Source organism: Nuphar pumila, chromosome 2 (assembly GCF_984573655.1).
Source record: "Nuphar pumila chromosome 2, dmNupPumi1.hap1.1, whole genome shotgun sequence".
In the NCBI taxonomy this organism is placed as follows: Eukaryota; Viridiplantae; Streptophyta; class Magnoliopsida; order Nymphaeales; family Nymphaeaceae; genus Nuphar; species Nuphar pumila.
Window position 1 is genome coordinate 103,957,521 of NC_143250.1, and position 14,130 is coordinate 103,971,650.

The 14,130-nt window shown below is 39.4% G+C and overlaps 1 protein-coding gene across 1 annotated transcript; it reads right to left on the minus strand.

Annotated features, from left to right (window-relative positions):
• Window positions 1–7,667: 7,667 nt before the first annotated feature.
• On the minus strand, window positions 7,668–12,788 carry LOC149846504 (protein TIFY 6B-like). Its single transcript, XM_089996374.1, has 7 exons — window positions 12,365–12,788; window positions 10,317–10,513; window positions 9,761–10,044; window positions 9,571–9,673; window positions 8,786–9,107; window positions 8,448–8,508; window positions 7,668–8,113 (listed from the first exon to the last, which is right to left on the minus strand). The coding sequence occupies exons 1-7, from the start codon at window positions 12,498–12,500 to the stop codon at window positions 7,936–7,938; spliced, it is 1,281 nt and encodes a 426-aa protein (XP_089852500.1). The 5' UTR covers window positions 12,501–12,788; the 3' UTR covers window positions 7,668–7,935.
• Window positions 12,789–14,130: the final 1,342 nt, after the last annotated feature.

The following is a 14,130-nucleotide window of genomic DNA, read 5'->3' on the forward strand; positions in this document are numbered from 1 at the left end:
TTTTATCAATTAGATAAATATACATGTATCTTAAATAATCATCTATAAAAGTGATAAAATATGATTTTTTTCATGGGTTTCAACAGTTAGAGGGATATAAATATCTGAGTGGACTATAGTCAATAACTCACCAACCTAGTAATCTTTTCAATTATACAAGTTCACATTTGTCAAAATTTATATTTTCAAGAGTAGACAAAATGTATTAACTTATTATGATTTTTATTTTATTAATATCAATATGGCCTAATCTTAAATGCCATATATATGCATCAACATTTAGAGTATGTTTTATCATGTGTCGCGTGCATCGCGCGAGATGCAGCGGTCGATTGAATTATGTTTTTTAACAAATATGGGATGCAACGGACGTGAAACACCGTCCACCACATCCAGCTTTAGGGGTAAACAATGTTCCAACCTCCTGTTACAAAATGAATAAGGATGGGGGAAACACAATAAAAAAAATATGCATCGATGGGGGCACCCTTCCCTCCCATCCTTTCTCTCTCTCTCTCTCTCACCCTGACACTCTCTCACTCTCTCTTCTCTCACCTTGACACTCTCTTGCTCTCTCACCCCTGACCTTGACTCCCATCTTGCCTCTCTCACCCTCGACTCTGAACCTCTCTCTTCAGCTCTGGCGGTCCCTCTTGGGAACCTCCCTCTGTCTGGTCCCTCCAATGAACCTCGCTCTCTGGTGGTTCCTCTGGCAAACCTCTCACATGTATCTCACTCTCTGTTGGTTTTGCATCTAAACCCCATTTTTTCAATCTAGGGTAAGAGACTCAAACCTCTCACAACCTATTGAGTGAATGCATGCTAGGGTTGGTTAGGGTTTGTGCAGGGTTAGGGTTTATGGTTAGGGTTTCTATTGAGAATCAGTAGTCGGCTTAGAGTTAGGAGTTTTGTTTACTCCCTCATCTCCTACATAACAAAGACTCTACCTGTGCATTTTTCTTCAAGTTTTTTGGGGTTAGGGTTAGGAGTTTTGTTTACTCCCTCGTTTATGAGTGATTTTGGAGCTGATATTTGGTCCACACAGTTGTTTGGAGTGTTTAATAAGAATAGTTTGGACCAATGTGACCAGAGTGTTGTGGGGAATCTTTTGCCGTTTTGCTACTCGTATGGGTGATTTTTGGTAGACTGTCCAGTTTTGGAATATAACACAATCATATTTTATGGCATACTTTGCGCAGGTGAAGATAAGGATTAGCTTGTGCATTCTATCTGATTTTTTGTTAGTGTGATCTCTATAGTATAGACTCAGTGTGTACAAATTTTTGCCAAGAGATTCCTTATTTTTTATGCACTTTTGTTATGTCAAAGTCAGGTTCAAAATAAGTATATTTTCTGTTTGTTGCTAAGTTTGTAAAGTGTTCAATCATCTATTTTTGAAAGTTTACAGGTTTCAAAATTGTGAATGGTTTATTCCTATTTTGCTTCTAATTTGTGTGGGTTTTGTTCTAAGTTTTGGTCATTTTTTTTCATCATTTTTCCTTTTCTTGTTAAAAATGATACTTCCTCGTGCCATGATGTACTGCTTGATTGGATTATCACCTATCTGCAATTACATTGAAACTCCTACAAAGAAGCATCTTATTTTCTGTCATTTTGTTAACATGTTGCAAGTATACTTGCATCTTTGTCCATTGTCACTTTGATGGTTGTTATTTGATGTTTGATGGTTGTTGGAATTGAAAATACATTTTATGTTTTGGTGGGTGAGATATATTATAGATGATTTGTTATTTACTTGATATCATTTGGAAGTTCTCATTTTGATTGATAAAAATTACAAATTATTATGGAAGGAAAAAACATTGATCCAAAACAAAGTAATATGACCCATTATCCATGACTATTTAAGTTGTCCACACTTCGTCATCAAACAACAAACATGTGGAACATAGCATCTGAGTACAGTTCAAACAAACATTGGACTTGGTGCAGTTGTTACAGAATGAACATAACCAATGTTTTGTTCCATTTTTTTGTTCATTTTGTCAAACCATCAAACATGCCCTTAAGGCACAATTATAACCGAAAGCATTCATTTTATTCTTAGCATAAGTAGTTACATCAAAGCAAAATAGTCCATGTTGAGGGTCATAGTGTCTATGTCTACTGAGTTTCACTTGTTTACATTTTCCAAAAGTAACCTTATCTAGCCGAAAATGAACTTCGAAATCCTTCTTCATAAAATCAACAACAAATACTAGATTTCTTCTCGTGAAAGACACATACAATACATTAGTCAATAATAGATTATTATCGTCAACAAACAACCTAGACGACCCGATCTCGACCCATGACATCATAATAGGTGTTGTTCCTCATATAGATTATCTGGTTTCCTGCCTTTAATTTCTTCATCTCCATAAGGCCCTCCTTGGTTTTGACTATATGCTGAGTCGATCCATCATCTTGACAAATTTTCATCACTTATCAATGACTTAAAAACTGTGCAGATAATCTCACGACTATCTCCTGGCTTAGCCGTTGTATCCTTCTTTTGCATGTTTAGGCTATTCTTGAAATGCCATGGGTTCCAACAATGAAAACAAATTCCTTAGGTGTAGACCGTGGATTTTTCTTCTGCACAAAATGCCCTTTATCATTTTTCTTAAATTTATTGATTTTCATAAAACTAGGGGCCTTGGGTTGGGTTCCACAGGATGTTGATGGACCAAGGCTTAAAAAATGAATCGACATTGTCTCACTCTTCTTATCTTTCTGCATATACTCCTGCTCCACAGAAAGATGCTAAGAAAGTTTGGGCAAGAGTCAAATTTTTCTAGTTCAGTTTCATGACAATTGCTACCATTCTCCATAAGGGAGGGAGGCTGGACAAAATCATAGACATCTTTATGTGGTCAGGAATGACATTTTCTAGCACCGCTAGATCTTTGGCCATTACAATCATGTGATTAACATGCTCCACTACATCATCTAACTCCTTTATCTTACAAGAGTTGTACTGCTCCAAAAGCAACTGGATATGAGACTCAAAAGTCTTGTTGTACTTCTCCTTCAACGCTTTCATCATGATTTTTGCTGAATCATAATCCTCAAATACATGAATGAGATCGTCTTGCATAAATGTGAAGAGAGTGGTCTTTGCTAGTATGTCATCATCAACAAACAAAACTAGGTTCTTTTTATCATCTTTACTAATATTTTTCCAAGCGTTAGTTTTTTTTTATGCATGACATAAAGCGTTTTGTCGTGAATAAGAAGGTACTCCATCTTGCGCCACTACATTCCGATGTTCGTGCTATTAAGTTTCTCAATTTTAGAAAGCTCAGTCATAATAATGCGGGTTACCATTTTTTAACCATTAAAAAAACAATATTATGATTAATTAAAAATTCTTTCACTAGTATTATTCTTCGAAACTTTAAACTATGCCAAAAGCTACACTTTTAAAAGTTCTGGACCTCTTTTTATAATTTTAAAAAAGTTTTGTCTTTGTTCTGCAATTAATATCCTAAAAGAATTGCTTCAATTTTAATAAAGCTTGAGGTACCAAACAGAAATATTTTGTCTCAAAACTACTAGGTTGAACAAATAGTAAAATTAAGTACTAAATAGTAAATAACAAGCAAATAAGGTACTAAATAGTAAATATCAAGATTTTAATGCCAAACAGGAAATAATAGGAGATTTAAGTATTAAACAAGAAATATATTATAACAAAATTGGTTTTCTGTAAAAACCAGAAATATGGAGATTTCTATAAAAACAGAAAACCAAAGGATCCTATATGAACTATCCAAAAACTTTTAGTGTCGATTCTAAAAAAAATTCTTTTTATATGTAAACCATGTGTAAAAGAGGGTCTGATTAGGGTTTTCTCCTTTACACTTTTTAAAAAACAAGAGAAGAAGAAGTGCGACATCTCTCCGGCGACCGACACCCCTTCGATGGTCGGATCAACAACACTCTGACGACTGACGATTGCGATCGATAGCTTATAGAGGTTGCAAGGATCAACCGGGCCTCCCTTTACCGCTCTGTTTTAATAGGCGGTTCGCCACTGCCTTTAACCAAGAGAAGGAGAGGGATGGCAAAGGGGGATGATGTCTGCTGCTACGTCTCCTCTGCCTGAGACCGACCAGAGAGAGCAGCGGGTCAAATCCCTTCGTTACACCTTTGGCTTGAGATTGGAACAAAGAGCGGGGATTGTGCTCGGTGTCTCCTCCTCTCTCCCTTTGTCTTTGTTTTCTCCTCTCTTCCTCTCTCTCTCTGCCGATAGAGGGCATTTTGTTGACCTCTCAAGGTAGACAAACGACTCTTCTCCTCTACCATTCTTCCTTTGTTCGCCTCTCTTTAGGAGTGTCAACCGTCGGTTGGTGGGGATGGCAATGGACAGGGGTGGGGGTGGAGGGCAAGATCTCTACCCTCGCCCCGCTTCAAAATTTGAACCTTCATCCCTGCTTCCATCCCCGCATGAGGATGGATTTTAACCTCCACCCCTACCTCCATCTCTGTTTCATGTCTTCCATCCCTGGTCCAAACGGGACGAGGGGGCGGGGCCCTGTTTTCCCTTAGTATATAGTCATCCCTTAAAGGATTGGGGACGGAGCGGGGCTAAGCGGGGATTGAGACGGGGACGAGGGGGGGAGCTTAAGTCCATCTCCGCCTCCATCCCTGCACGGGGATAGATTTTAACCTTCATCCCCGCTTCCATCCCTGTTTCATGCCCTTCATCCCCAGTCCAAACGGGCCGAGGCGGAGCGGAGTCCCATTGTCCCCCTCTCCACTGCCATCCCTAATTTTTGACCGACAAATCTAAGTTTATGCAGACAGATCTGACCTGCTGAAGGATAGATCTGCACTCACACCGACTGGATATGCCCTTTGATCGACAGATCCATACCCTAGATGGTGAGATCTGGCCTTTGATCAGCAGATCCGCACCCTATCAGGCAAATCTGAGTTTAGATAAGCAGATCTAAGCACTATCTAGCTAGATCTAGCTTCGTATAGGCAGCTCTGTCCTCTATTAGCCCTCTTCTTCTTCAAAGAAAGGAGATTTTCATAGTAGTCAAGCAAGTATTTTATTATATTTTCTTTAATGAGCTGGTTGTATACCTGCACAAAGGACAAGTACAAACAGGCATGCAAAAGGTCAATCGAACTGTGAAGATCACCAGAGGAGAGTCCCTTATGCGTGATAGCAACTGAGTAGCACAAAAACAACAACAATCTGAGCTTTGATACCAATGTAAGGACTCAAGTGCAGTGAGTGACACTTGTGATCTTTAAGATCAGGACTAGTTACAACCTCTGCAGGTGATGGAATCTCTCTCTTTGTTGTTCTCATTTTTTTTAGTACGTGATAATGAGAGAGATCTCTTTTTAATCATCCTGGGGTAGAGTTGTTTCCCTTAATAAAATGCCCTCAGTGACCCTCTCATTTTCAACTGATATACATGGCTAAATTATTTACTTAATTATAATAAAGTATATATTTTTTATTTAATTTATTTTAAAATTCATTTTTATGCATTATCAGTTTTCATGTGTGGACGCCTTTATGACTCCAGGCTGTTGATATGGCCCCCTCTCAAAGGTCTTGAAACCAAGGTTGTGAAAGGCGTTGAGGCGAGGCTAAGCGTTACAACCTTGATGATGTGAGGCGTAAGCATCAAGGCATTGAAGCGCAAGTATAAAAAAAAATGAGTATTGCAAGATAAGAAAACATGCAACTATATAATAAACTAAAAAATAAGTAATTATGTATTTTACCAACAATGACCTATGAGAACATATATTTTTTTTTTTATGTAAAAAAAAGATCACATTCACACACAAACACGAAGTACATTCAAACACAACATATAATTGTTTGGCCATTCTCTTGTGCATTATCAGAGTAACAGATTAACATTTAAAAAAATACAAGGCAATGACAGATGGCTTACATGAATAACAATCAAAGAGATTGTAGCATGCAATGGGCTGGGCTTAAGGCCTTGATGCATAATACTAGGGTTCTAGGGTTTCTCAGAGCCTGATTGCTGAAGGTATGCAATGGTGGCTGTCACGACATGAAAGACAGCAGCAGATTTACAGCTTTGCATTCAACTAGGACCATGAGAGTAACAGCAAGAATCTCTTTCTTAGAGCTAAACACTGAAACTTGATAATCAACGAGAAAAGTATGAGTTCACATGCATACACATACTTCATGCTTGCGTAGTATTGTGTTCCATGAGCTAGCTGGATGGTTAGTGACAGTATCATAACTAGGTGTCAGATTTGAAACCTACAGACGTTATCACCCAGCTTGCACATCAAAAAGCCAGGGAAAAAAAGCCTCAATAGTTTACTAAACTTGGCAGCACTAAATATATGATATATACAAAAATTATGCAAAATAAAAAGAAACAAACTTTAATAATATAAAGAACTTCAAACATGACAGCATCAACAAAAACCTCTTGCAGGAGAGAGAGAGAGAGAGAGAGAGAGAGAGAGAGAGTTCCTTTATATGTGCATATAGTGAAAAGACCGATGCCATGTGATTGCACGCCATCCCGACTCTCTTGTACCTACCTAAAACAGACAAAGGTGGTCCATCTAAAGGCATCCAACGCCAGATCAATCTATAGCCTTATCCGTGCTTATATATGTGCATATAGTGAAAAGACCTATGCAATATGGGCTCCACAACTGACAGGCCCTGTCCTCAAGATAGAGGGTGATCAGGTGCTTTAATGCACACATATTTGTGCACCCGATCCCGACTGGTGAATATAGTGTGTGTAAGTGGCTGGGTAGGTGTGGGTGTGTTCACGTTGTTTCCCAGCGGCCAAACTTTAAATCATCAGTAAATTAAGAGCAGTAAGTGAGCAACAACAAGTGGACATTGGACCAGCCAGCACATTGGTTAACCTATTGAACCGATTTTAACAATATTGAATGAAACTGACAGTCTAGGTTCAAATCCCATGAGCATCACCCTTGCGTAAGCCAAAGCTTGGCGATTATCTGGGGTCGAGGTGTAAGCCCTCAGAGTTTAATGGCGACATGGACAGCGACCCAAGTATGGCAGGGGTCTCTGCACCGTAAAAAAATTTACAGGCCGTGAAATGAAATTATACCACTAAAATAATCTTGAAATACAGTGGGAACTATGGTGACAACTAATGAGTAATGTACGGGCCAACCACGTGACCCCACACAAGATTGGATCCCTGTATACTGCGTCTGTATCGCTCATGGAAAATATGGCAATATGTCAGCAAGCGAAATAAAGAAACACCACCGTCTGGAAGCCAGCGAGGGGGCTTATTAATTTTACTCAAGAATTCAGGGTAGACCTAATTTTTCCCCTATTGTTTAATATTAAGTCATTGATAGTACCAATTAATATCTACACATACAAATTAAGCTCCTCGTAAATCCGGTTGTCTATTGTTGTTTATAGGAAGTGATCAAGCACCAAATTGTCCACCCCAACCTTAGTCCCTTATAATATTATTTCAGACTCACTCCCCCACCAATGTGGGCCTTCCCTTCCCTCAACCACCATCCCAGGCAGAATTTCAAAGTGCAACCTTTATTTTCACAAACACATGGGGGAACACAACATGAGTTGCCCCTCTGTTTCTTCCTTTTTATTACGAATCGGATTCATCCAAGCAAAAGAGGAGAGATGCATGTAATTGTTCGAATGCAATAACTTTTAAAAACATTAATATTCCTCTTAGCCAAAAATTACAAATATTAACGAGCTGTTCTTATGCGGCCATTGATATATAAATTTCTTACCATGAAACCAATACTCACGAAAGAGATTTCCCGGAGAGAAAAACTTTCCGAGAGAAGGAAAAAAAAAAGAGGGAAGACCAAAAATAAAAATAGATAACCAAAAGCACGTTCATAGACTACAGGTATTTACAGTTGGCTCAACTTCTTCACCTGCTACTTCCCATTCTCCATCTCATTTTTCTGAGGAATAAGGTGCCACACTAGTTTGGCACCGTCGCTCCCTAGCGAGCTTTCTTCGCCTACAGGTGCAGGCGAGTTGGTGCTGGGCCCTGCACAACCGTTTTCCTTACAAGCTTCTGACTGCTTAAGATATGGTGAAGCACTTGACACCCTGCACAAATGAAGCTTGAACTAAGGCTCCCATTGTTGAAGGAAGAGATAAGAGAAGAAGATAATCCCTCATGCCATTACAGCGCCAAAATGGTTTCAAGAATTCACAAGTTTAATGTCAAGTTAAAAAAAAACAGAACCCTATTTTCATAGGAATTTCGAGATGCAGAACCCATATTTTCATAGGCTAACTGGTGTTTCTCACATCTTTATCTGAAAAAAAAAAAAACAGAGAATTGCCATGAACTAATACAAAGTAACCAATTTTTTGTTGAACATCTCAATATCACCTATTATAACATGAAGCAATGTACAGATAACAACATGCCAATTACCTCTCCTTTCGTTTCTCCAAGAACCGAGCCAGCGAGGCCTTCCGTGCCTGAGGTACGGCTCCTGAGACAAAAGACACAATGTTAACATCATAACAGACTTGAGCAAATGACTTTGGTCCACCGGTCGGTCGCCGGAGTTACATGCCAACACAAACAGGCCAAAGTTTGTTCAAGTCACTGAAATTAGTGATTAATGTTCATAGGATCTTTAGACATGGGTTCAAACAATGGTAAACCCCAAAAAAATAAGACTCGCATTCTCCTAGTTGTTACTGCTTTTTAAATTGGGGAGAAGAACTGAAAAGGAAAAAGAAAAAACGAGACGGAGAAACAATAACCTCCTGAAACCAGAGTTGCAGCAGTTGCCCGACAAGTTATATTTGAAGGCTCCTGTTTGGTGTTGTGAGCTAAAGGGCTCATGGTTTTAACTCCCACCAATTCATCGGCACTTGTAGATCCACTAGCAGATTGAGCACCCGATGGCTGTAACTGCAAAGTTCCCGAAACAGGGCTAGGAAGCCCGGAACAAGTTGATGCCAGTGTGTTTCCACGAAACCCATCGTGAACGGCTTTAGCCACAGACGGCACTTGGACCTTAGGATGCTGAGGATTCCCAGGCGTAGAATTCCCATTTCCAGCCAAGAACATGATCGCCTGAGCCTGCAGTTAATTGGGTAGTTACCAACTATAAATCAGCCTAAGCAAACCATAGATTTTACTCATATTTATCATAGAATTCCACTTGTTACGGCGAGAAGCTAAAGTAAATAAGCAATTAGAATTTACAAAAATCACGGAAAAGGGCTAAAAATTAGCAAAACATCAAGCAATCAGATCACTGCATCAGCTTAACTCAACCTGATAGACTGGTTTTAGTCCAACTCTGCCAAAATTGGAACTTCTTTTACTATAATCTTCCTATGAAGAACTACATAATACAATACTGATAGCTGATCTTTTTAGGAAATCCAAGGATCAAGTTGAAACCGCAACATAACCTCACCAAATTGCACTGAACTGAGACTACAGATGACACAACAACAGTGTAAATCCAGCCTATGCTAATCCATTATTCCGCATGTCAACAAAATCCGAGGTTCTATGATGAATTGGAGGAAATTACCTTCTCCAAAGGAACATCGTCAAATACATTCACTGAGCCTGCATAAAATATTGTCAGTTGTGCAGTTATGGGAGTAGGCTTTGCTGAGGCACCATGGACACTCCTGAGGAAAGAAAATTGTCATTAGCATGGGCGCCTGATGTGTATGCATGATAAAAAGGAATCACACAACATGGACTTCCACCATTACCTAGAAGTAAAAGGTGCACCAACAGAACCAACGAAAGGCAAGACAGAGTGATGAGTAGTGACAGGTATCCCTCCAAAGGGCTTTACCGATGCAAGATTGTCGGAAGATGTGCTTGCAGATGCAACGTGTGGCTTAGAATAAGGACTGCTCATTGAAGCTGAAATGGAGTGGTTTGGCCTTAATTCCGGTGAATGCTGATAAGAGGAGGCTCCCTGACCAACAGCTTGGACAGGATAAGTAGCACAAGGCAGCCCAAAATGGCTCCCCTCCAGTGTGAAGCTTTTCTGAAATTAAAAAGATTTACAATAAAAAGCCTAAGTTAGATCTCACATAAAGCTTAGAAAATATGATCCAACTAAGGAATAAGATTCCATTTGAGACTGGTTAGTCCCCAAACCGACCTGAATGGCCAGGGAGATGGGAGAAGCATGCTTTCTCCAACCTACAACCCATGGCCAAAAGTTGAGACAAGGAGGATTGCCAAGTCCAACTCTGTTTATCAAGCCTCCAAAACAGATTCTAAAAAAAAAAATCTTGTATTTATTACATGACAGACCTTAGTTGCAGTTGAAGCTCTATGATGACCATCAAATGCATCTGCTGTTGAAATGGGTTGGAACCCAGATGAAGCAAGTTGATCATATACAGATTTCTTAGGACTGTCCTCCTGAACACCACCCTTAATTGACATGAACTGTTGTAACGGTGGTCTGTTCAAGAAAGGCCACTGAAGTCCAGAGCTCCCCATGAATGCTGCAAGAGAAAAACCAAAAACGGATGGCATAAATCAAATTCAACCCCAACTAAATCAACATTATTTTCAGTCGATCATTCCCTTACCCACCCATTAAGACTCTTTTTCCCATAAAAACCCGCCAATTCAAAATTGCATGTGTTTTAAACAATGGCATAGCGTTAAGTTGTAAACAGGTGAAACATTCCCTATAATCCTGGATATAGCTAACAAGTTAAGCCCAAGTAATACAAAACCCAGAGCACTCTGGATGCAAAGTTCGTGACAATGGATTTTAACCTTGCTGATCACAAAATTGCAATTGATCATAATAAAGATAGAGGTAAGAAGAAGCAAACCTCGATCTGGTTCTAAATTAGTTAAGAACTTAAAAGCAAATAAAAGTACAAACCCATAATCGAAAACAGCAGAACCCAGAAGTCCTTCAAAAGGGTAAGAAAAATAAAATCTAGCTTAACATGTTAGCAAAACAAACCGTATAATCCTTGAAGAGCGTTCGTGGTCGATAAAACAGATCTATATCTTCCATCTCAAAGAAAAAAAAAATCCAGGAAAATAAGAAAACAAAAATTATGTAACTGCCATGTTGACAAACCAATCAACTAAAACCTTGGAGAAAACTATTTAAATCCATGAAAAAGATCCAAAACCAACCCCAAAAAACTTGCAGAGAAGTATAAAAAAGAGCACTAGAGAGAGAAAGGAAAACCAAAGTTGCAGTCGGTGAAGCGAGAGCGGGAAGCATTGAGGAAGTGAGGCACTTAAAAATTTTAGGAAGCTGAAAGCACACAATGACTTAGAAGCGAACCAGAAATCAACTAAGAAGCGAATCAGAATTCAGAAGCGACCTAAGAAGCGAGGGAAAGTGAGAGGGAAGCAAAAAAAAATAATAAAAAAATACAAAATACAAAATAAAATAAAAAAGAAACAAGCTTTCCCTAAATTGGAAAGCGTGCTTCCCCTAAATTTCCAATTTTTTTGCGCTTCTCAACACATTTCGAAAGCACCAATTCCGAAATGCATTTCGGGGAAGCGCGCTTCGCATGTCCTATGACACTTTCGATAACCCTGGGAAAAACACCTACAAATCCAGTACTGAGAACACTAAGATTCATTCCAACAAGGACCAATTGATGAGTGAAATCCAAAAACAATTTCGAAATCTAGAAAATTGTATACAGACGATGAAAAAATCAGAATACCCACAAGACCAAGCCCCAAAAAACTCCATACGATCGCATGTATTTACAAGCAAAATCCAAAATCCAGCAATCAGATACACCGAAGCAAGCAAAAACAGAGAAAATTACAAAACCCACAAAACCTATCCTAGGAAAACTCTACACACACGGGATCATGTAATTGCTGAACAGAATTCTAATCCCAACTCCAATAAAACTCGAAAATAACAAAAAAGAACACCGAACGCCCACAAAGCCTATATAAAGAAACCAAAAAGACGTCTACGAATGCATGCACGAAATCCGAATCCCACTAAGCCTATTAATAGAAACCCCAGCAAACATATACAAAACCCAAATCCCATGCTCCCAGCTTCCAAAACCCCCGAAAAAACAAACAACCGCCCCGAGAGAGAGAGAGAGAGAGAGAGAGGGAGAAGAAGAAAATATCGAAAAGAAAATTATCACCCAGCAGAGAGAGAGAGAAGAAGAAGAAGAAGAAGAAGAAGAAGAAGGAATCCAAAAGTAAATTAACGCCCACCACAAAGAGAGAAAAGAAGAAAAAGAAAATTAGTACCCATCACACAGAAGAATAAGAAGAAGAAGAGGAAAACGAAAAGAAAATCAACACCCACCAGAGAGAGAGAGAGAGAGAAAGAGAGCACTCACGGGAGTCCTTGGAGCGACCTTGGACCGAGTCCTTCACTATGAATTTGCAGAGATCCCTCTCCTCCTCCTCCTTCACCACCACCACCGCCGCCGACTCCCTTCTTGCCTCCTTCACCACAAGGAAATCCCTCTCCATACCACCCTCCTCCTCCCAAAGAATTAAAAAAACAAAAACAAGAAGAAGAAGAATTAAAAAAACAGGCCTCCTTTCCCTCCGCACCGAAAGCAACGTTGTCGTCGGCCACCAGCAAAGAGAGCGCAAGCGACCGGTCCTCTCTCCTCCTCCCTTTAACCGACCCACCGTCTGATTCCCCGACGAACCAGGGCCGTCCGATCGGAATCTCTGCTACGAGCGTTGGAGATACCGACCGAACCGGTCACCTTCCAGTCAACGCCATGTGTGGCGTCACTGACTTTCCCCCACATTCTCCCAAAACCGTTTTCTTTCAATTTTCAAAGCCCCACCTCGCGGGTCCCGCCACGTCACCCCCCGTTGAGAGTCATTTCTCGCACGTGCATGCCATTCTCTCAGCTAGTCAGGTCAGGTGTACTTTTTTTTTTCTTTAACTTATTTTTAACCACAATGCCCTAGGGCGATAATTTCGGCGGCGATGACGGTTACGAAACTACGGGCAAGGTTTGGGGCCTTTGGTCTATGTGACAAGGATTCGTGGACACGAGGACGCGTAATGCGATTTTGACTCCCAAGATCGAAAAAATTTCAAGAAAACACAACAGGATACGAACTCTTTTTTTTTTTAATTAATAAAAAACTAAATTTGTGATATTTTAATAATAAAAATGCACTTTTATTGAAAAAAATAAAACATATTAAAATTTTAAAATATTATCAATACGTGCCGACACTACCGAGCATGTCTTCTGGTATCACCAAGGCCACACACCCAAAACGATGTGTCCCTATGACAAAGCTTGGGGCTGCTCGTGGTTCAGCTCGTACCTGTCTCACAAGCTGAAACTCTCAGGATTATCTTTGCAAGTCAAGCACGAACAATAAGGGCGCGTTTGATGGGCGGAACAGCACGGGACACCGGACAGTTTTTGTGTGGGGGCTCATGCATGTCTGTATGCCTATGGTACCCGGACATTCCATTTTGCCTTTTGTATATATGTGTCAACATGTGCCATTTTACCTTTCGTACATACAAGTTTGTATTTAATTTATAATTATATTTTCAGTTTATAACTTTATTTTTTACTATATAATATATATTTAGATTATATTCAGTTTATTTTGAATTTATTTTATATTTATGTAATATTAAATATATATATATATATATATATAGCAGTGTCCGTGTACCCACATTTTTTGGAATTGTCGTGTCATAGGGTGACAAATTAAGCTGTATGCGAATGCATGATGGACAGTGCGATGCTTATTCAGCGTCCTTCGTTGTTCTCCCTCCGTTGATTTTGTTAAACTAAACTCGACCTAACTATTAAATTTTAATATACCAAAACTTTCAACTTTATGAGAAGAAGAAAAAAAAAACTTCTTGTGTATGAAACCCTGATTTTTACCCATGTTATTCTTATGCTCAACCCACTTGGTTTTCATAATATATATATATACATATAAACTCTTAGATTCAATTTTCTCCCTCTACAATTAAAATGAATTTATGCTCAAAATAACTTAAACCAACATGAACATGATGATTCGGTGGCTTGCGCAGAGGGGCGACACCCATGAGAATCTAACCTTGACTGCCCATCTAGCAGCCAAGGCCGCACCCCACTAC

Excerpts from the sequence above, each read along its gene's own strand:
- LOC149846504 (XM_089996374.1), bottom strand. The coding sequence starts at position 12,500 with ATGGAGAGGGATTTCCTTGTGGTGAAGGAGGCAAGAAGGGAGTCGGCG. Across the intron at positions 8,509-8,785 it reads TGCAACTCTGGTTTCAGGAG|GAGCCGTACCTCAGGCACGG; the intron begins GTTATTGTTTCT and ends CTTTTGTCTCAG. Across the intron at positions 8,114-8,447 it reads TTGGAGAAACGAAAGGAGAG|GGTGTCAAGTGCTTCACCAT; the intron begins GTAATTGGCATG and ends TCATTTGTGCAG.